Consider the following 22,173-nt stretch of genomic DNA (forward strand, 5'->3'; position numbering starts at 1 on the left):
CCGTCTTCCACAGACCCTCTCCTAGTAATGTTTCACCATTTTCTACGGCACTGTCCGTGTGATTTGTGCTGTGGATTTCTTTATGCAACTCTAAAGAATTGCAGAAGTTGGAGATGGCCCCATTCAGTCCATCTCCTTCCACACAGTCCTTTACACATGGTATGCCCACCCTGAACTGAACTGCAAAGGTACTATCTTCTACTTCAGACCTCTCCTCAAGAATCCAACTCAGCCATAACATCTATAAGTAATCTACCAACATTACATAGTTAGGTGGAATGGCAATTGTGGGAGTCCAGATTTATTTCTTCAATATAATTACAAAACCTATCAAATATACAAAATGTCTCTATTTAATTGCATCACCTTCTGCCCGCCCTTCAGGCCAGACTGTAGGTTTTTTGTGGCAGGGACTGTGTCTTCATGCCTTCCAGTGCAGTTGGGCTTGATCCTGCCTGGGGTCTCTGAGCACAACTGTAGTATAAATAAGGAATCAAATGTGCCTGGACACCAAAGTTGTTGTTGTTCAACACAGAGGATTCTTTTCCTCAATCTGCAATTTTTAATTTTAATAAAAAGGTGGCACAGGAGATAATGTTAATGCAGGGTTATGGCTGAGTTTTCTAATGCATTAAAGACAGAAGAAAAAATTTAAGTACATGATTTGACAGCAACACTTATTAGGCAACCTACCTATTTACACTAAGGTATAACAAGCTACTACCATATGCAGAATAAAAGGATCACGGCACATTCCTTGGGGAACCATAAGCCAGTGTTTTGACTTTTGGGTGTTTAAAGTCCCAGCCATAATGCTGTATTGAATGACACAAGCTACTGAATGACGCAGGCTGCTCTCTGCTGGGGCTATGCAAGGGAGGAAACGGTTATTATAAATAAAATTCACAATGAAAGAGGCCCCTGCCCTTTGTGTACCCATCCCCTGAGTGACAGGCATGGTTTATATTAGGTATCCTAATGTGTTTGGGGCAATAACTCAATTCAGTGCATGGCTATATTAGATAGCTGTGCTGCTCCATGCTTTCACACTATGTATTATTTATTCTTCCAGTCTGCTTATTCACCATAGTCATTTTACTTGGGGTGAGATTTGGATTTTAATCCACTTTCCTTCACTGGAATTGCTGAGATCTCACAGAGGCATTGTGAGCCCTCTCACATAGTTTCCCTGCTTTACCTGCTTCTGTAAGAAGGAAAGTGATGGAGAAATATTGGGGCACTGATAATTCAGAAGTTTTCAATGCCCGGTTTAAAGTAGTCCCACCCACTCCACCATACATAGTTATACCAGATACCTGTATGGGTTGGAATCTTAGCCAGAGTATCTTGATCTTTCTTTTCTCTTTCACTCTCATTCATACCCACAGATTTGGATGCTGGCTTCCAAATAACAAAAACAACTGTCAGTTGCAGTTTGGCTTTGGATAAACAAATGTACTGTATTGTGATTTGCCATATCTCCAGCTCATAGTCTCTCTCAGTTCTTATACTGTATCTACCACCCATGGTATCTGGATACCAGTTGCCAGATGGTGCAAACATTTGGCAAGAGGTTGCTCCTGTCCACAGAGAAACTTCAACTATTCAGAGGCAAGAGTATAATATGAGGGATCTCAGGTATTTGAACATATGGGGAGCACAAACATTCAGTTTCAGTGATACACAAACTCAAAAAGCTCAGGAAGCCTCCCAGGGGGACAGCCAAGACTATTCTGGAGATAGCTACTAGGACTTAAGAGGTGCCAGCATCGGTAGCCACATATGCAACGTGTCATCTGCTTGAAAGATCTGAATAAGCCTTGTATTTTTACCTTGTCTAATGTGACTGTGCATATTCTCATTATCCACCTAAAAGTCTGATCCCTTAGGGAATCCTGCTAAACTCGGACTCACAGCGATATTTTGCGGATGTCAGTTTTACAGGTTAACTATAAAAAATTTCCCAGCCACTGGAAATTTAATGTAGCTTCTAGGAACAGTGGGTGAGGGTCTGTGCCTGCCAGGCCTCTTGGAATCTAGGGTTAATGTCTGTCTAGGACTCTGCCTTATGGATTTTTGCAGTTGTTTCTCTTGGCTGATAATGCAGTTGCCTGATACTGGAGGAGCAGGCTACATGAACTACAAGGCCTGGCAGAGCTAGAGGCTCTGAGAATCTGGGGTACTTTACAGCAGCCAGTACAGTGCTGGAAAGGGGTAATTCACTGGTGCATGTATTCAGCCCACATATACACACGATCCCAGCTTAGGGTGATGAGATTTTTGTAAAAGAATTCCATGAAGTTTTCATTACACAAGTCCTGGAGAGGGGTGGGAAGACTTGACAGCTGAGGAGAGCAATGTATGGGGTGCACAGGAGGGTGTCAGAGATGCTAGTTCTGAGGGGGCACAAGACAGTGTGTGTCAATAGGAGACACAGGAAGGGTTTGGCAGTGGTGCTTATCACCATTTAATCTCCCCCCCCCCCACCTTCTGCTGACCGTCCACTGGCCTTCCAACCTCCCACCCCATGGAGCCAGAGACCAACACCTCTCCATCTTACCAAAAGTATTTGTTCATTTCTACATCATTCAAGACCAAGGCTAAGTCCATGGGTTACCTCCCTGGTCTCCTTTCCCACTCCTAGTGTTCAGTCCCTACTGATCTCTATCACACCTTCTCCAGCTCTGCAGTAGAGGAGGCCTTTGCCCCAGCATCTCTGTCTCAAATGTGACACACTCTCCTGTTGCTTCTTCCAGGACTATTCTGCCCATGCTTCTGGGGAACCTTAGAGAGCAAGGACATTTCTTCTAGCAGTTAAGAAGATGAAATTTTACCTCCTCCATCGTCTGATCCTTCCAGGCTCTGCTGCCTGAGGCGGTGGCTGTGGCAAAACACAACAGGAAAAGAATTTCAAAGACAGACAGAAGTGTTTATTCTTGTGTCCCCTTTCTCCCTTCGGGAGCCTGAGTCTTCCACAGGCTCTACGGCAGGAGTTCCCCAGTTTTCTCATTCTGCAGATCATTGGGGGAAGAGCAAGCACATTTTGTCAGTTCATCTCCTCTCCCAAGCCCTCCAGTGCTTGGGTCTCAAAAAGCTTCATTCTGCAGCCATCTGGAAGGACTCTTCAGAACACAAAGTGTAACCCCTGAATTCTGTGGACAGCAGGGCCTGAGGATTCAGGGGCCAGGGCAGCTGGGAAGAGAGACATTTTTCACCTAAATTCTTGTCTTTTTCTGTCATCATGGAGTGATAGTAACTACGCTATAGGGAAACAAGGAGTCAGATTATCAGCACTCTTCCTCAGGATAACGACACATCATGTGACTTCAGGTCAGGCTTCACATCCCCGACCCTGTCCATAGCAAGATCCAAAACCCAGTGCCCGCATTCACATGCCCATACTACACAACAATCCCACTTGGAATTAGGAGCCCCTAACAGAAAAGAGTCAAATCTGCTTTCATTAACAAGGAGAACTTACTCTTCTACTTCTTCTGCTGTTTTCCGTCCTGATCTGCAAGACAAGAAGAGGCCTCTGCTGAGAAAGGGCTAGAGGCTGAGACAGACATCTTCCAATACATTGTTCTTATTCTGCAAAGCAGCCTCCACACATCCCTGGGGACATAAGTCACTTCATGCACAATACAACAGGCCTCACCTTTGAATAGTATACACAGGTGGGTGCTGGCCCACTGCACACAAAGAGTTAACTAGTTTGGTCCAGAGAGGCACCTTGGCAAACACCACAAGAGCACTGCCTGCTCTTCGCATTTCTCCAAAATTCTTCTGTCCCCATTGCTGCAGGAAAAGCCTCCCTGACCCAAGGGCAGAGGCCAGCACATGAGGGAGTGAGATAGAAGTCATGCTAGTTCCAGGGCTAAATCCCTGAGAGACCAATAGGTTCCTCCTGGCCTTGGCCAGAGACAAATACTGTCTAGTAGCCTTTCTAGGCCAGGGGCTCCACCCAGGCCTGGGCAAGTTCAGGTCAGAAATGCTGTTGCTGCAGTATATCAGGGCCGATCCGGCTGCGTTAACAGGAGTCCATAATAATAACGTGGGGGGAGGCGCAGGCAAATGGCAGCTCTCTCACTCTCCACCCCAGCAAGCCCAGAAGTAATTCAGTTCCGATTAGGGATGCTTGTTCAATATTCAAAATGTAAAACATGGAGGTTGCTGAACCAGCACTTTGAGAAGTTAATTAAATGCCAGGTTTCTTTTTAGCAGATACTCCATCACTCACTGATTGCTTTGGCCATTTTGCAGAATGAAGTTTTAACTCTGTGCGCTGGGAATAAATATTCTCCCCTCTTCCTGGGCTGAGGGTGCCATGACAAGGGATACATGGAGCTTTCCTCTCCCACACACCCCGTCCCAGGAAGCACCACGAATCAGTGGCCACCTCCATTCCCCTCTCACTAAGCTACTTCGATGGGGGAAAAGGCAACTCCCTTCATCCACCCAGCTCTGCACTCTAACTGGTCCTAAGCCTCCGCTAGCCCCGAGTGCCTAATCTACATCTGTGAGGGTGCAGAGCAGGGGACAGAGGATTCCCATCTCTGAGAAGAGGAAGCTGAGAGAAGGTTACTGTCTGGGAGAGATGGAGAGGAAGGTTGGCTGCCCCCACTGCCACTTTGCAGCTGAATCTGAGACTTTGGGCCCAAAGCAAGTGACTGCAATTCCACTGATGTGATCAGAGTCTCAGCAACTCATGTAGGACTTGAATGTGGTCTCTACCAAGCCCCTTCTGTGCAGCAAGCCTAAAGGGCAGCCCTTCAATGCAATGGGATTGTAGCATTTAGGAGAGAGCCCTCTTGGTGGGAGGTGACTGCCTACAGGATGGAGATGGACAATGCACCAATATATACAACCATTCGCCCCTGCTAACACAAAGAGAACAAGGAAACGGCTCAGAGAGCCCGTCAGCAGCTCAGACTAGAGGCTCTGAACTCAAAGGGAAGAATCTGAGAAGATAGAGGGAGAAGGACGAGGTGAATGATTTCCCATTTTATCATCTCCTCTGCCTAAGCGGGACTGCTCCCTCCAGCCTGTCTTCCAGGGCTTTGCCCACTCAAGATTTAAACATTCCAAGCAATGGGTCTTTCTATCCCTTGCCTGTCAGAGACAATACCTTGGCCTCAGACAGCAAGAAAATTTCCTGGATATTCAATCTAAACTTTCCTTAGCTTCATCCCATTAGTCCTGGGTACAGCCATTTCATGGCCTTGGGGTTTACTCTTCAGATCCTTGTACACAGCTATCCTGTCCCCCCAGTCATCAGTTAGCCACTCAACACATACCTAGCTCATTTAATCTCTCATCACATCACTGAATCACCACAACTCCTTCTACCTAGCAGCTGCCAGTAGAAACAGACAAACAGCAGTTTGTAGTGAGGGATTTGCAGGGCTAGATACATAAAGTGTCAGGTGCCAATAAAACAACATCCAGGATTACAGGGTAGTTTCCAAACACCCAAACAAGGGTTTAAGGCTTCAAGAAAACTCTAAATGGGTGAAAATTCAGCTCCTCATATAGAAGAGTAGAGAACGGGCTCAGATGGATCGAAGGGCATTTTTAAGAAGTATACAAAATGTGCTTATCACAACTGTCTCTTGCTACACTGACACCCTGGTTCTTTATTCTTTGTACTGTGGTAGCACCTGGAGGCTGCATTCAGAAATTATGGCCCAATCGTGCCAGTCACTATTCAAACATGTAACACAAAAGTCAGCCTCTGCCCCAAAGCATTTACAGTCTATTGGGACAGGGGATGTCTCTGACTGCGCGGTTGTTTGTACAATGCACACACATTGGGCCCTCTGGGTGCCAATGCGATACACATAAATAATAATAAAAGCAATAACAAAACTGGACCTAGCCCAAACACACAACCCACATTTGTCACCTCAGGAAAAGCCTGAGAGAAAAGACAAGCCTTGCACTGTGGCCTACAGAGGTTAAAATTTAAAATTAAAAAAAAAAAAAAAAATCACAGGCTCTGCTGGAGCAGTAGAGGAAAGCACAGTTGCCAATTTAAGAGTCCTTTTCCGAGGATGACCTACCTCCAGACCTGTTGACACCAGAGGCTTAGCGCAAACAGGGAAACTATCCCTGTTCATCTTTTGGCTCTCCAGCTGCCACTGGAAGCCCCACATGCATTTTGACATGATCTTTCCGTTTTAGGTACTGTGGAGTGCCTCATCTGAAAACTGGCTCAGCCTATCAATGCCAATTGCATCAGGCTGGGACAAGCATTTCATCCTTCTTAAAAGGTCATGCACTGGATGCATAACATCTTCCTTATCAACCACAAGAACACAGCCTTCTATAGATGAGCTAAGGCAGAGAAGAGAGACGTTTTGGGTTTAAGATGCCAACCATGTTTGGGGAGGTTTCCTATATATTTAATCTTACGTTCCCAGCAGTTTCCTGCTCTGAGAAATCTGCACTTACCAGCTCCCACACACCAGCAACAAGCACGGCACAAGGAAGGCATCACACACATACAGAATGGGTTACTGTAGATTCAGCAATTCAGATAGAAAACTCAGAACAATACAAGTGAGGCAACATTTAGACAGAACTGTGTCTCAATCAGGAATGTTAAAACACCACAAATCACCAGCTCCCGTGAAACAGATCTCCTGCTCAATCCAGCTATTTCTAGCTATCAGCTAGGTAAATTTAAGACACTGCTCACTGCTGTGGCACCTGGGCACCTGCATCTCCAGTCTCTCTCCCTCTAATTTTTCCTGATCAATCCAATTCCTTCCCAGAGGCACCAGGATATGGGGCTGGTCTAGTCATCTGGCCAGCTCAGCTCAAACTCCTTCACATTAGGAGCTGCCACTACTCCCACATTCACCCAATATCCCTGGAATATTCTCTCCAGTTCTGGCCAGCTGTCAATCCCTATCCTTAGTTTCAGGGGAGTTGGTGGAAAAGAAAGTGGAGGCAGTGCTGCATTACAGTTCTGAGATCTCCTTGTTATGCACGCCTGCATCCCATCTACCCTCTGTCTCATCCACCTGCTGTGGCAGGGGAGACAAATCTGCTCCTATTTGGTAAATGTATCTTTGTCCCAAGTCACTCTATACTACCAGCAAGAACCCCTCTGTCTCCCAGGGGCTGCATGAGGGGTGACTCTCAACCCCCACTGAAGTGTGTCTGAGCTGCCCTGGAGCCTCTTGCAAATTATGTGCTGAAGGGTGAAAGGCAGTTCTAATGTAGACATCATCTCTGTTAAACTGTTTCTCTCTCGTTTAATGGAATACCACGGAGATCTAAATGGAGATAAAGTAGCAGGGCTCAGAGAACAGCCAGGATGCTATCTTTATGCAGCATGACAATGTTCAGTGGTTAATTAGACACCGTTAACCTATTTTAACAGGGGACATAACTGGGATGAATGGGGGGAAATGTCCTTGAAATCTTTTAATGTCCACAGCTCATGGAGGGCCCTAGTTACACTTCTGTGCCGAAGGACAGCACATCCCTGAGCCACAGCTGAGTGCCAGAGGTCAGCCTGCGACCTCTCAGCACACACGGACTTTAGGAACACATTGTGAACCTAGCAGAGGGAGGCAGGAGGGTGGGGTAGCCAAGTAAGAATAAGAGACGCAATTATGGTGACCTTTCAGGTACACCAAGGCATCAATCAGGAAAGAACAAATCTGAATCTAACCTGAAGAGTTGCTGGGGGTGATTGGGGACAGGTGGCCAGGGTACATTTTTGATGGACAAGTAAAATATAATTTGTTGGCAGTTTTCACCAGTTTTACAGGAAAGGGTGGGCAAACAGAGGTTGAGTCGAGGCAGATTTGTGTGCCGTGGTCATTTTGCAGGGCTTGGGCCATGTGCTGAGTTGGAGCCCCAGCTGCCTCAACATCAAACAGGGCTGTCCTCCCATCACGTAACAAACATGAAGTCAGTACTAGCAGCTAGCACTAGGGATGAGGAATGAAGAGACATCGAAATTCCGACGTAGGGCCACATCGCCTATAGACTGCGGGAGCCAAAGCAAGGCGCTCAACCGCTGTGGGTCTCAGGCACATAGCTGTGAAGATGGGAAAGAGCAGAAATCTCAGCATCAGCCTTTCAGTGTGAGGCCCTTTTGTTGGGAAATCAATTCTGCCCTTGTGCACTGAAAGCACAGACCCTTCTGCTCATCCCCATAGGACGGCGCTTCCTGGGCAGGGAAGCTGCAGCACCTATGCAACAAAGATCTGTTGACCAGCCCTACCTCTGCTGGAGACAAAGCAAACAACCCTCCCGAGACTGCTCCCCCCTCAGATCACCTCTTTGCTGCAGTCAGAACATAATCTGTATAGCAGTGGCTATCAACTTTTGCCCATTTGTTGACCCCTAAAACAGTTTCAAAAGGAGGTGCAGACCCCTTTGGAAATCTTAGACATAGTCTACAGACCCCCAAGAGTCTGCAGACCATAGATTGAAAACCACTGTTCTATAGCACTCCAAGGAGAGCTGAATGAGTGAGCCGGCCTCTCAATATGCTGGCAGGCTCTATTCCACAGACAAGACTCAAGCGGCACTAGAAGGCGTGCCTATTCCTGTGTAAAGTTTGCCCCCTGCTGGCCACACCTGGAATACCATGTCCTATCAGGCTCAAGGTGAAATTAGGCAGAAGAGGGCTCATGGGACAACAGCAGAGAAGTAAACTGGGTGCTTATTGAAGGGCAGTTGGAGAAAAAGAGCGACAGAGAGCACGTGCAAAATCAAATGCAGCGTAATCTGTCTGGAAAGGACATATGCCTCTTTCTTACTTTGAGGCTCCTGTCTGTGCTCTTGGCCACTCTCACTGTTTGCTTACAAAAAGGCTGAGACATGGCTTAGGATGATGACAGATCTAGAAGCCCCCATGCCATTATGTGGGCAGCTGTGAACAAATCCCACCTTGGGCTGAGAATGCAGCTAAGGCAAGTATCTGGGTGAAGCGGGGGCGGCAGCCTGCAGTGCTCCCAGCAGTGGCAACAGCTGTGCCATCCCAGGCTGTGCATCATGCGAGATGAGCTCCCAGTGAGCACATCTGGCTGGGGAGGCGGGGGGCAGTGAAAGTGAGGAGAGACTAGGAGACAGGCATCCCACCATGAAGGGTGTTAGATAAGATACTGATCTCCCTCACAGATCTTCACACAGCACAGTTCAGATAGAAAAGCTCTGGTTTTCACCCCGGGCCAGCACAGGATTGGTCCCTACCATCTATTCTCCTGGGCTCTGTCCAGCATAGTTTTAAAGTGGCTGCTACTCTTTTCCTTGGGGGACTTGTCCTAATATCCACACTTGATTTTCCTTAGATCAGTTTCCTCCATGGAGACAACAGTAATATCATGATGGCACCGTACACCCCCTGAACATGCGGCACCTTTCTCTCAGAAAGGAGCTACTTTCAGAAAGTTATTGGTGAGGACCAGACATCTTGCAGAGGCAGGCAAATCAGATTGCACAGTCTCTCTCTGCAGGTGGCGCTGCAGTCCTCATAGCCCTCAGACTTGGGGGAGCAGGGGGGTGGGAAGGGAAGTGCTCCAGGCTGCATACCTCCCAACTGAATGAGCAAAAATTGGGAGAGCAGGAGGCCAGGTAGTTTATTTTTCCCTCTGACTTTCTGGAGAGGTACAAGGGCAGCTCTGGACATACATGGATGTGTGCGCACAGGGCTGGAAGCTGGGGCATTTGCAGATGTAGCGGGAGGGTTCAGTATGCATTTTAATATATTTCCTGGCACATCTAAGCTGCTTCTCTTTTATGAATCACCTCTAACCAAAAACTGCTTCAAGCTGCCCTCCTGCTAAAAGAAGAAAAAAAAGAAGAAAAGGGGAAGATCTGATGTTCAGAGATGCATTTTATTTTAAGAGAGTGGATTCATCACAGGGAGAACAGAGAGAAGGGTTACGCATGGAGAATTCTAATCAAACTGGCCAGCGTTCTGCCTCTCTGCATCCAAACAAAAATACTGAAAACACACTTGTCTCAGCACAGATTGTCTGGCTCAAAAGACATGGGCCCAAATACACAAAGATACTTTGGCACCTAAACCCCAGATTTAGGCACCTATGTCCCGTTTTAGGCACCCTTGCAATCCACAAAATCTCCATTTGGCTGCCGCCTAATCTGTAGGCAACTGAACTCACTTGGCACCTAAGTTTTTGCAGTAGAAATTCCCTAGGCTCCTGTGTTTCTACCTTTGGCAACACATGCTGCTGCCTCACTCTAGGTATCTGGACATTCACCTAAGAGGTGGTACCTATTCAGATCCCTCCTCCTCCTCCGGCAGAGGGGGGACTTGAACTGGGGATCTCCCCTCTCCCATGTGAATACCCTAACTACTGGGCAACAGGTTGTATCAGGAACATGAAGTCTGGTCTTTGTCTTCCCTAGTTTTGCTTGAGGACTCCTTGAGGAGGAGCAGAGAACTAGAGCAAAGTTTTTTTTATCCCCAGTTGAAGAAGCTAGGATGCTCAATCCTTCACATATATTTCCTTTCTCCACTCGGCCAGGTGTGAGTGCTAATTAAGTGTTAGCATATGAGAGCCTAGCTAAAACTTCAGTCCCCTCTCTACTGTCCATATTTCACTTTCTAGTTGCATGTGATACCATAATCCTACTGGTTCTCCAGTCAAGCAGAGTGCCTGTCAGGAAAAACAGGTTAGAGAAGACCTATCTGTCTAATATAAAGAAAAAACAAACAGAAAAAATCCACTTTTAAAACAATACCCCAACCCTTTTCAAGCCTTCCATACCCATCGCAAAGAAGCAGAAATGGGCAAAAGTCCAATTATTGCCCTTCGCAGGCAAGCCCCCTGTAACCAAGATCTGTGCTGGATTAAAATGGGAAATATTTCTCTCATCAACTGCTACTGCACTGCTGTGAGTGACTCTTTTGGTGACTCTTTTGCCTGCTTTTTTTGTTTGTTTGCCTTTTACTGAGTCTGAACATAACCACTGGCTGCTAGAGTCAAGGAGAGCACCATTCCAGCAATGACACGGAGGGACAAGAGGACGGGAACCAGTTAGCATTCCCAGAACATACAGCCTACTTTAAATAAATAAATAATGACACACACACACCCCCGAGCCTGCACACCGCAGCTCTCCCACCATCTTGATGTCCTTGACGCGTGCCGATGGCATGGAGGCGGCTGGCACCAGAACAGCCCAAGAGAAAGAACGAGAGGCCAATGGAGATTTATGTGAGGAGAGTGAGATGGACAAGGTAAAATTGTCAGGAGGAGTTGTTAGAAAGTAAAATATATTGTGACAATTCCACTCCTGCCGTTCATCAATAAACTGACAGATCATTTAGTGTCAATTAGGAGTGATAGATGGACAAGTCCCCATGATCCTGGGCCAAAATTAATGGCTGGGAGGGAGAGAGTGATTGAAAATGACGGCTGACATTGAGAGGAAAGTCCTGAAGGTCCCCAAGGGGCCATTACTTGCCTCATTCCCTTGCAGATCAATGCAGGGACAAACCCAAAAACAGACACTTCAAGACAAAACTTAATCAGACTTCCTTTCCTTCATTCTCCTTCTCAATTCCTCTCCCTCACTCAGCCGCCTTGCTCCCCTCTGCCTGCTCTTGCCATGCTGCTGAGGACAGCCACAGGTGGCAGCAAGATATGAAACCCTGCTACAGGCTTCCCCACAGCCAGGAGCCTTACTCAGCTCCTAACATGGCAGCACCACAGGGAAGCCCTTGCTTGGATTTATTTCAACAATACTCTATTGGGAATAGAGGGTGGAAGAAATGATATGGCCTCTTGCCTTGCCATGCCTAGATGCAGAAACTCATAGAAACTTTACTATTCCCACTTGCCAGACAGGGATGGCTAGAGGTTCTATAAACCAGCTGCTCTTCTTACAACAGGAGGCTTTAACTTTACTTATCTCCAGAGCCCTCAATTCATTCAAGTCCTTAATCCCTTAAATCACATTCTTCCATTTTTAGGGACCAGTGCTGCCACTGTCCACACTCCAGAGCCCAGAACAATTTTTGCACCCAGTTCATGCACCACCACTGCAATGCTCTAGGATGCATCCTACCTGCCCCTACTCTCTAACAAGTCCACCAATGCTCCCCTGCTATCACATGCACTCCAGCACAGTATATTGCCACTCCTGCTCCAGGACACGTTCTGCCCACACTTACTCTCCAGGACATGCCACCACATCTCCAAAGGAAACAGCTACAGTTATTCCTGAGGCCACCTGCTCCCGACTGCCACCATCACAAACCCTCTGTGTCCACCAGTGCACAACAGATTGACATGTGCACACACTGCAGGTGACTTCCTGATGAAAGCTGTTTGCAAAGATCTCTTGAAATGGCTGTATTTGTTCAACACCACTAGATGCTGAGGAGTGGATTGTGGGAACTAAACCACAGGTACCAATGAGAATGAAGGGAAATAGACCCAGGTTTCCTGCAAAATATTCTTACAGCAAAGAAAGGACAGAAACACAGACACTAATGGAGATAGAAATAGAAGAGAATCTAAAGAAAGTGTCAGATGAGGACAACAGCTATTTGATTGAAAGGGATCCTGGCAAGTACTCTTTAAAAAAAAAAAAAAAAAAAAAAATACTTCCATTTGTAAAATCCTCATGGATGCTCAAAAACAAATTATCTTTGCCTGAAGCCTGGACTTTTCCCATTGGTAAACACTTTCCCCCTCTTTGCTTCTTATGACACATAAGCCAACATGGCAACAAACCATTTACTGTTTTTCAAGAACTTCACGCAATGGTGCCATCCCGGGCATCAGCACAGCTTTCGGAGCAGAGCTTGGGTTCCCTCTGCTGGTTGAAGAGCAGATTCACAGCAAAAAGATTATAATGTTATTGCTATTAATTTATGTAGCAGAGTACTAGGTCCCAAGTATCTATCTAGGTACTTACATAGCCCCATCACCAGAGTGCTAGGGCTAGAATAAGTAGCCCTGGAGCAGACACTAAGATAAGCCGTTTCTCCCCTTTCTCTCTTAAGATAAATTAAGATGTAAGAAAAATAAATGATTCCAAGGAGTAGTAAAGAGTGTTATAATGATTACAGCAGAGTCCCAGTTCTGCCACTTAACCTCTTTGTGTCAGCTTCCACATCTATAAAAATGGGGTTACTAATAAGAATAGCTATTTCATGGGACTACGGGGAGTTCTAAGTAACCTTTTCATGCCTGATTCTTTGCAACCTTATTTGTAAAACATGCCACTTTGGTGGCCTATAGAAATTAAGTGACAGATCTGTAGATGCTTTAGGAACCTTTGTAATGAAAGATCCTATTCATGTAAAGCATTTTTAAAATGAACTAAGGTATGGAGAGAAACAGAGGCTACCCACTCCAACCTTGCAACAGATCAAGGTAGTAATGATCTGGCAGACAGAGCCAAGAGTACAGTGGGATATATGCTAATGACACAAAGTAACCCTGGTGAGACAAGACCGGGGAGGGTTGTGAGGGACTCCAGAAGGGTCCAGCAATACTAGGAACAATGGAAAAGAAAATGGTAAATGAAATTATGCCATGACAAGTGCCAGGTGGCACACATTGGAAGGACAATTTCAAGAGACTTGCTCACACCGATAGGTGCTGGAAACTAGTAATGTAGCAGGAAAAAAGTTTAAGTGTCACTTCAGAAAGCCATCAAAGCTACCAGTGCAACGGGCAACATAGTCAGAACTAGAACTAAGAGGTGAGGCTGCATAAGGGGACAGAATAATAAGTATTACAAGGCCATTACATAAATCGATGCATAGCCAAGCTGATCTACAATACACCTGCATCTGACAGAAAAATCTAACTACAACTACATCTCCAACCTTCCCTTCCTAAGTAAAAGTCACTGAGGGTTTGTCTATGTGCTGTTTAGAAACTGATACAGTTAAAGGATGCAGTCCCCTCGCATGGGCACAGTTATACTGGTGTAAGAGTGCTTACACTGGCAGTAGCGATACCAATATAGCACATCAATAACAGGATACCTGCAACCACACGGTGGCGGTGGGGCGGGAGGGTAGGGGGAGGTGTTATACTGATTTAACTACATGGCCTTCCAAACCAATACAGTTAGTCAAATTGGTACAAAAGCTGTGCATAGATAAGCCTTGGGAAAATAGAGAGAGCCAAGCTGAAGCAACATGTGTGACATCAGCCTATGACTCAGACACTTCCCAAGTACACTTCAGTATGAGATAAGCCTTAGAAAGAGTCCTACTAGCACCAGCATCTCGGAAGGAAGGAATGGAGACAGATGGAGAAATCAGTGTTTGAAGAATCCACAGCGGAAGGCAGAAAGAAAAGACAAATGACAACAAGGAATTGTCCAAACCCCTCCTGTCCCATCTTTGATTTTGAAAAACAAAACAAAAAAATCAGAATAAACCCCCTAAAATTGACAGTTATCAAAAAACAGTCAGAAAAATTTCTTCTGTGGCTTTTAATGCCGATCAATAACAGCTCACATCAAGTGGCCACTTCCACTGAGCCTTGGAGTGTTCCTCGAGGCAGGAAGAGCCTGAGATGCCAAGCTAACCAGGGCTGGCACGCAGAGGGGCCATCTCCCTTTATCTTCTCTCCTGCTCCTTTGTCAGATGTGTCTAATTTGACTGGAAGCTTCCCTGGCTAAGAGCCTGCCATGGCACATGTCTGAAGTGCCCAGCACACTTCAGAATGCTAGAGAAATAAGAAGAAGTGCCCTGTTCCCCACTCCTCTGAGCTGGCAGGCTCAGGCTGTGCACTTTCCTTCTGCTCTCCCCCAGACTACAGAACCCAGAAGAGACACCTTGCTATGTTCTTCTAACAACAAGCAGTAACTTCTCTAGACACTTTCTTTTTCCAGGCAGGCTCACTGTTGGGGGCAAGGCCACCTATTTCATTTGGTCCAGTTTGGCCTTGAGGGGCCTTCATCACATAGAACCTGCTAAGGGGCTCTCAAATGTTCCATCCTGTTCTTATGGGGCCCTTGAGCCCCCCATACTTCTGGAAGAGGCATATTCAGTCCTTCCACAAATTGAAGAGCCCCCAAAATCAGGCGAGCAGATCAACACACACCTGAGTGTAATACCCCCCATCCTATCTGAGCCTAATACAAGTGGCCCCTTCCCACTCTTTAGCTCCATCAACAGGTGAGGCAGAGCCCAGTTAACTTTACAGCCTTCAGTGAGTAGCCTGAAGTTTTCACCTCTCATCTCCACCTGCCCTTAGATCCCCTTTCCCTTGGCATGTCCTGATCTCCCCTTTCCTCTAGAATCCTTACATCTTCCACCCTCGTCTCTCCAGCTGTACTGAGTCCCATCTCCTTCCCTGATTTCTCTTTTCCCTGTGCTCCATCCCTGACCGCTCCCAGCAACGTGGGATCCCTTCGTAAGGATTTTTTCCTAGACATTACATTCCCCTAACCAACACACACAAACACAGATCAATTTCACCTCTTACCACCAAGCCTGGACACAAAATCCTGATTCCCTCTGTGGCATGCCCTAGCTGCCAGTGGGGCTCCACCATTCACCAATGGGATCCTCTCCTGGAAAGAGCTCAACTAGGAAGAATATTCCACTGGACAGGGCCTTAAACCCTCCTCCACTCCCCTTCCCAACTACTGCAGCAGGCAGGGGATATGCCGTCACTGTTTTCACACAGATCTGGAAGCTCCAGCAGAGCAGCACATAAGGAGAGTCAGTCAGCTGTCCCCAGCAAGATGGATACTCTGTGCTGGTGGTCTGGAGGACTCACAATGGCATTAGAGACAGAGGCAGTGTAGGAGGTTCAGGAAGATCATCCTCATGATTGTGGCAGCAAGCCCTAAAACGTGATGTTTAGTCAATCTATGCCTAAATCTCCTCCTACCAAGAAAGAAATAAGGTGGTACTCACTTTGAAGGTGCCATTACAGGATCATCTGCCCAGCCTCCTTGCCGGCGTGGGGGTTTAGGTGGGGGGCCCTTTAAGAATAAGACATGCAAGAAAGAAGATTTGTTATAATCAGCTCCAATCAGACCAGTTCACACTAGATTCACTCATATTGACCCTTGTAGACAGTTAACTGGCAAGAAGTTTGAGTCCAACACTGAGGTGCTTCATAAAACAAAGGAATAGAAATGTTGCAGGGCAGGTTTTAAAGCATCTGAGACAACACAGGATCCCTCACTCTATCCAGGGACCTAGCCGAGTCTCAAGTTCACATGTCCCAGGCTCAGATGCTGCCTGGCCAAAACATGCAGGGTGTGGCAGTAATCCAGCCTGTGGGTGCTGCCCTCTCCAGGTGTATATGCAGTTTACTTTAATAGGCACTCTCCAAACTGCACTCATTTTTGTTTCACATCACAAATGTACAATACATTAATACGCTCCCTGCCCCCAAGGAGCTCTATATCCAAGACAGGCAGGCAGACAGGACAAGACACACTGAGACTTCACATTAGGAGACTGAATTAGATTTTTAGAAGATAATTACTCTTATTATCTGGCATCTTCCTATGATGTGCTGTGTGGCGATGGCAATAGGCAGGAAGGGATGTGGCACAGAGTTTGGGATAGGAATTTCCAGGACCACGAGGGGAACGAGTAGGTCCTTGTTCTGTGCGTCCAGCCACACCCCCTGCACCTTTGAGCTCGATTCCTCTCTCCCAGGGTACTGGGATATAAAGCGCATGGTACGGCAGAGGCCTTAGCAGTTGGCTTGACACACAGTAGTGTGTGAGATGGGGCATGGTGGAGCTGGGCAAGGCAAACGAGTTCAGATTTTCACAGCCCCAAAGGATGCTGTCCAGAGAAAGCAGGTGGGTTAGACAGATTCATAAGAGTACAGCACCGAATGTGGAGAGCAGCACAGTAACCCTAAGAGAGCCTCAACCCTTAGTAGCAGTAGCTACTACAGAGTAGCGGAATGGAGATGTTCTCCTCAACTGAAGTTGAGAAAGAGGGAAAGGATGGATGAATTCTGAAGATTTCCTGGCCTCAGGATGAGGGGTTGGGGAGGAGATTAACTCTGAGACAAGGCCAAGGGTCTCCTGTTTCTCAATGAGGAAAGGCTGGTAGTAACCCTGCGGCAGAGGGTCTCCTCTGTTTGTTTCTAAAAGCAGAAGTATTGTTTGAAAGTGTGGGAAATGGACACAGGCTGCTAGGGGCAACTGCCGCCTGCTGCAAGGAGGGGGCATGACCCCGCATAGCTCTTCCAGAGAAGCAAAAATAGGCACTCTCCAAAAATAAACAGGGAACAGGAATGAGCTGGGAGCTGCAGTCCCAAAATACCGGCTTTTTTCAGCAAAGGGAGCGCGGGAGGGACGGGCAGGGAACGTGAAATGCAGGAAATGGCCTCCTTATATGGGCTCATCCGCAAGGGACAGAGCTCAGTCGACTGGAATGACCATGTCACAGAAAGTGAAGCCTTCAGGGCCCCAGTTGAATGGAGTTTTCTGATCTTTAAACGATTCCCCAAGATTCTTAAGATGCCAAACTACAGAAGAGACTGCAGTGCCAAAAAAGGAGCATTTTGAATGTTGATTAGTGTGTTTCCGAGCCCGGGAAAAAAAGGGGGGGAAAAAAACCACACCACATATGGGCGCGTGCACATACAAAAACCTTACACACATCCCCCACCCCTGCATCTCCTCACACAATTGCCCCCCCCATACATACAACTCTGATCTTCCTGCACAGATCCCTCTACAGCTCTACAGCATCCCACATACAGCCCATGTCCCCCAGACACACAGCCTTACAACTCCTCATAAAGCCCCTGCCCAGTCACATTCAAGAACACCTCATGGGTCTGATGAGTTACATGAATACTGCTGAAAAGTCAAGGGGACAGAACTGAGGAGGACACAATATCTCCAGCCTCTACCTGAGATTGGTCTTCCCAGAGCACATGGGATTTAATCGCCAAACTATCAAGGTCAACATCCAGGTTCAAGATTGCTTCAGCTGAGGCACCCAACATTAGAGGCTTCTTCTGAAAACATGTCCTGGTCTATGACCAAGACATGACTTCATTGTATAATTGGGGTTTAACCCCATTGCCTCACCCACCTTACAACCTCTCCCCATTGAACACACAAATCATGTGGCTCCAAAATGCAAACCCTCCACATATTCCCAAAACCCTTTTATTCCTGTTGCAATAAACCCAGTAATTCTTCCAGGATTACCTACATGGACCAGTCCAAGACTCAATTGAGGGTCACTGGCTTGGTCTTTGTCTATTTGCCTGGAAAGTGCCATAACGAGGTTAGTGTACCATATATATTTTTAAAAATAATAATTTACATTAGCCACTGTGAGCCAGCCTGAGCTGGCTGTACAAAAGAGAAGAGTGAGGGGAGGATTTGATAGCAGATTTCAACTACCTGAAGAGGGGTTCCAGGGAGAATGGAGCTAGGCTGTTCTCAATGGTGGCAGATGACAGAACAAGGAGCAACGGTCTCAAGTTGCAGTGGAGGAAGTCTACGCTGGATATTGGAAAAAACTTTTTCACTAGGAGGGTGGTGAAGCACTGGAATGGGTTACCTAAGGAGATGGTGGAATCTCCATCCTGAGAGGTTTTTAAGGTCTGGCTTGACAAAATGCTGGCTGGGATGATTTAGTTGGATTGGTCCTGCTTTGAGCAGGGGCTTGGACTAGATGACCTCCTGAGCTCCCTTCTAACCCTAATACTCCAAGATGTATTCATAGGTTTTAAGATCAGAAGGAACCACTGTGATTATCTAGTCTGACTTTCAGAACATCTCAGGCCATACAACTTCTGTGAATTAATTAATGCCTATTTAAACTATTCATATCTTTTAGAAAAAAATCCAATCTTGATTTAAAAATTTCCAGTAAGGGTGACTCCACCACATCCCTTGTTCCAATGGTTAATTAATTATATAGCATCATTTATCAAAAATTTCAAAAGGATTTTACAAATTAAAGCATCATGTCACACATCAGCAAAATGCAGCCATTTCTGAGGGGGATGTGGCAGCCCCTAAGAATATAATGTCCAGTTGAAACTGAAGGTGGAATTTAGGGATACAGTTCTGGTGTATTAGCCAAATTCCTGTCTAGACACCCCAATTTTTATTAAGAGGGCTGTACGATTTTTAATGACCAGAAGTGGTCAAGACCTCTGAGCCCCTAACATTATAGTTAGGTGCCTATATAAATCAAAATAATGAGCACCCAGCAGTTCTCAATGGATGTCATCCTCCTCATTTATTGGTGGGCTCCTTTCTAGTGTAGCTTCTCCCATTTCTGAGCACACTTTCTAGCCCCTTTGGCAACATTAACTAGGGGTTGCTCTACACTACAAAGGTTAAATCAGCTTAACTACATTGCCCAGATCTGTGAGAAATTTCACACCTCGTGCAAACACAATTAAGCCGACCTAAGTCCTGATGTAGATACCATTAGGTTGATAGGAGAATTTTTCCAATGACCCAGCTACTGCTTCTCAGAAAGGGGGATTTACTAGAGTGACAGAAGAACCCCTTTCATTGCTGTACTAAACATCTGTGCTACAGTGGGGCATACATGTCTACTACTGACATAGCGTAGTTCTGTTTTCTTGATACCCTTAGCTCTTCTCTCCAAGTTTTAACTAATTGTATATTTTTGTTCAGTTACTCATTTCCAGAAGCTTTCTTACCTTCAGTCCCTGGAAAAGGCTCTTGTTAAGCCACATGGGTCATGGCTTGGTCCTTTAATTTGCTTTTTCTACAGGGACTCAGTCTGCTGTGTCTTTGTGATGGTGCCTTTCAAGGATTCCCTGGACCTGCGCCCTCATTGGCAGATTTTAATACAATCCATTGCACCTTGCTCATTGACCCACATAATTACCTGAATTCTAATAGCCATACATTGCTAGGAGCTGTGGACCCCTATTCCACATTATGCTGAATTCAAACAACTAGTGGTCACTAGCTCCTCCCTACTATTCTCAGTTAGCTGCTCTTCCTTGTCAGGCAGCAGTAATTCTAGGGTGGCTTCTCCTCTGCTCCCTCCATGACTGGAGGTTTTCCCAGACTCCTGATAACTTGTGCCTCTCCAGCAGTAAAGGAGCTATGTGTGTGTTGGAAGCGTTTGGAGATGTGGATTAATTTACCTTCATCATCATGACATCCTTTTGAAGCCATCAGCACTCTGTGTGAGAAATATGAACTCAAACAATATTGAGAGAGAGTTTGTCAGAGGGCGTATGGGCCCACCCCACATCAATCCCAACGAAAGGTCAGCAGTATGCACCCCATATAATCTCTCATATTTCTTACCCACCACCTGGTAGAAGCACCAGGCCCAGCTCCCTGCCCCAGGCAGTAGCTTGAGGAGAAGAGAGGGATGTTTTGTATTTAAGTGCCTTATTTTCATTTAACAACAGCCCCAGAGTGGAGAGAAAGAAGGGGGTTAGAGCCAGGCTTGAGATTCAGTCTCCACAATAAGTCACCCGAGGCTCCTCAGCAGCTAAGAAAAGCCGCCTTCTCTGAGAGAGCTCGTGAATTGGTTTTAATTATCACCACACAAAGGAATTCTGACTAGATAGCCCCAGTGCCTCTGGGCACCACACAGACACCAGTCTATACAATCAAATCATTGAACAAGACATGGGGAAGCCCTGATTCCTTGGTTTGCCCAAACCAACTCCCCTAGCTTCCTAGGACAATGGAGAGTGGTCCCCACTAGCAGCACCCCAGGGGCCTCCATCTCTTTATAAGGCCTTGGTTAGAAAGCAGCAAAGCTGCCTTTAGCAAATCAGTCTCCAAGGACTTCCCAGGGACGTCCTAAATCCCTGGAGGACTGGGTCTTCACTTCCCCTAGAGCCTTTTATCCTAGGAGCCACTTCCCTTTATCAGGAAAATTGGGTCAGAGGTTCCTCAAAATAGCAAGGAACTCATTTAGGGCCTCAAAAGGTCCATCAATGGCTATTAGCCAGGATAGACAGGGATTGCTGTTTATCAGAGGCTGGAAATGGCCGACAGGATGGATCGCTTGATGATTATCTGTTCTATTCAGTCCATCTTAAGCACTTGGCACTGGCCACTGTCGGAAGACAGGCTAGTGGGCTAAATGGACCATTGGTCTGACCCAGTATAAACATTCTTATGTACCACTTATCACAGGTGATAAGCAGCACCAACCCATTCTGTACAACAGTTGTCAGAACTTCATGCCCTAAAACAAGTATCAGATCCAGCTATGTAAATCAGGCCCATGTTTCTGTCCTTTCAGTAAAATACACATATTGAAGTATATGGCACCCTGACCTGTCCTCCTGTGGCTTATATCAGTGGTTCCTAACCTCTGGCCCAGGTGCCAAAAGTGGCCCACAGGGTCTTTCGAAGTGGCCTGCCGCTCCCTTCCTGCTGACTGCAGAAGGGAGCCGCCGCCTAAGGACTCAGGCAGAGCGTGTTACCACAGGACTACAAGACCGGTGCAGGCTCCTTGCTACATCCAAGGGGAAGAGAGATCAGTGCTCTGCTCCCCTTGGCTGTTGCAGGGAGCATGGCAAAGTGCCCCTTCAGGATCCATAGACGCTGGGGTCCCTGCTGGAGCCAGAGGGAGGGGAGCACTTATTTCCCATCCTCCTGGCTGCAGAAGGGAGCCACTGCCTAGGGACCCAGTTGGAGCACACAGGGCTACAGGACGCATGTGGTTTCCCTGCTGCAGCCAGGAAATCAGCAAGGAGGCAGCCTCCTCTCTAAACTCTTTCCATCTGGCTGCAGTGAGGTGGGGGGCACGGCTGGTGGAACAGCCAGGACCTACCATGCTTGAGGAGGGGCAGGACTCTAAAAATCAGTGCCTTACGGTTTGGCCCGCACTTAGCAGGCCTCCCACTGTGACTTAGCTGCCAGACCATGTCTTTCAGTGTGTAGTGACAGTCACTCATCTACAGTAGTGCTTTGTCTGTAAGTGTGTGACATACTGCGAGTAATTTGTAGGTGTAAAATAGTGAATGTAAAAATGGAGCACAGTAGCATCAAAATGTTTACTTTAAATATGTAGTGATTTGTAATCCTTAATGGTGTATACCTCAATACGTTTTTTATGAGTTGATAGATTGGTGGCCCTTCAGGGTTATAATAATGATATTTGTGGCCCTCGAGTCAAAAAAGTTGGGAACCACTGGCTTATATCCTCCCCTCCTTCCCCATCTCTATACATCAATGCATCCCCAAAGGCTCATC

At 46.6% G+C, this 22,173-nt stretch overlaps 1 protein-coding gene across 2 annotated transcripts in view; it reads right to left on the reverse strand.

The window, feature by feature from the left end:
• Positions 1 to 22,173, reverse strand: part of IFT43 (intraflagellar transport 43) — a 49,959-nt gene that overhangs the window by 16,950 nt on the left and 10,836 nt on the right. Inside the window, exons 3-6 of one of the 2 annotated variants that reach the window (XM_067532855.1) lie at positions 15,887 to 15,954; positions 3,482 to 3,514; positions 2,835 to 2,881; positions 1,317 to 1,397 (exon numbers count right to left, since the gene is read on the reverse strand). In XM_067532855.1, coding sequence (XP_067388956.1) covers positions 1,317 to 1,397; positions 2,835 to 2,881; positions 3,482 to 3,514; positions 15,887 to 15,954 — 229 coding nt within the window. The remainder of the gene's footprint in view (positions 1 to 1,316; positions 1,398 to 2,834; positions 2,882 to 3,481; positions 3,515 to 15,886; positions 15,955 to 22,173) is intronic. The other variant, XM_067532864.1, reaches the window with a different exon arrangement.

The sequence above is a fragment of the Emydura macquarii genome, unplaced genomic scaffold, assembly GCF_026122565.2.
Source record: "Emydura macquarii macquarii isolate MOO-44397 ecotype Brisbane River unplaced genomic scaffold, CSIRO-AGI_Emac_v2 contig_374, whole genome shotgun sequence".
In the NCBI taxonomy this organism is placed as follows: Eukaryota; Metazoa; Chordata; order Testudines; family Chelidae; genus Emydura; species Emydura macquarii.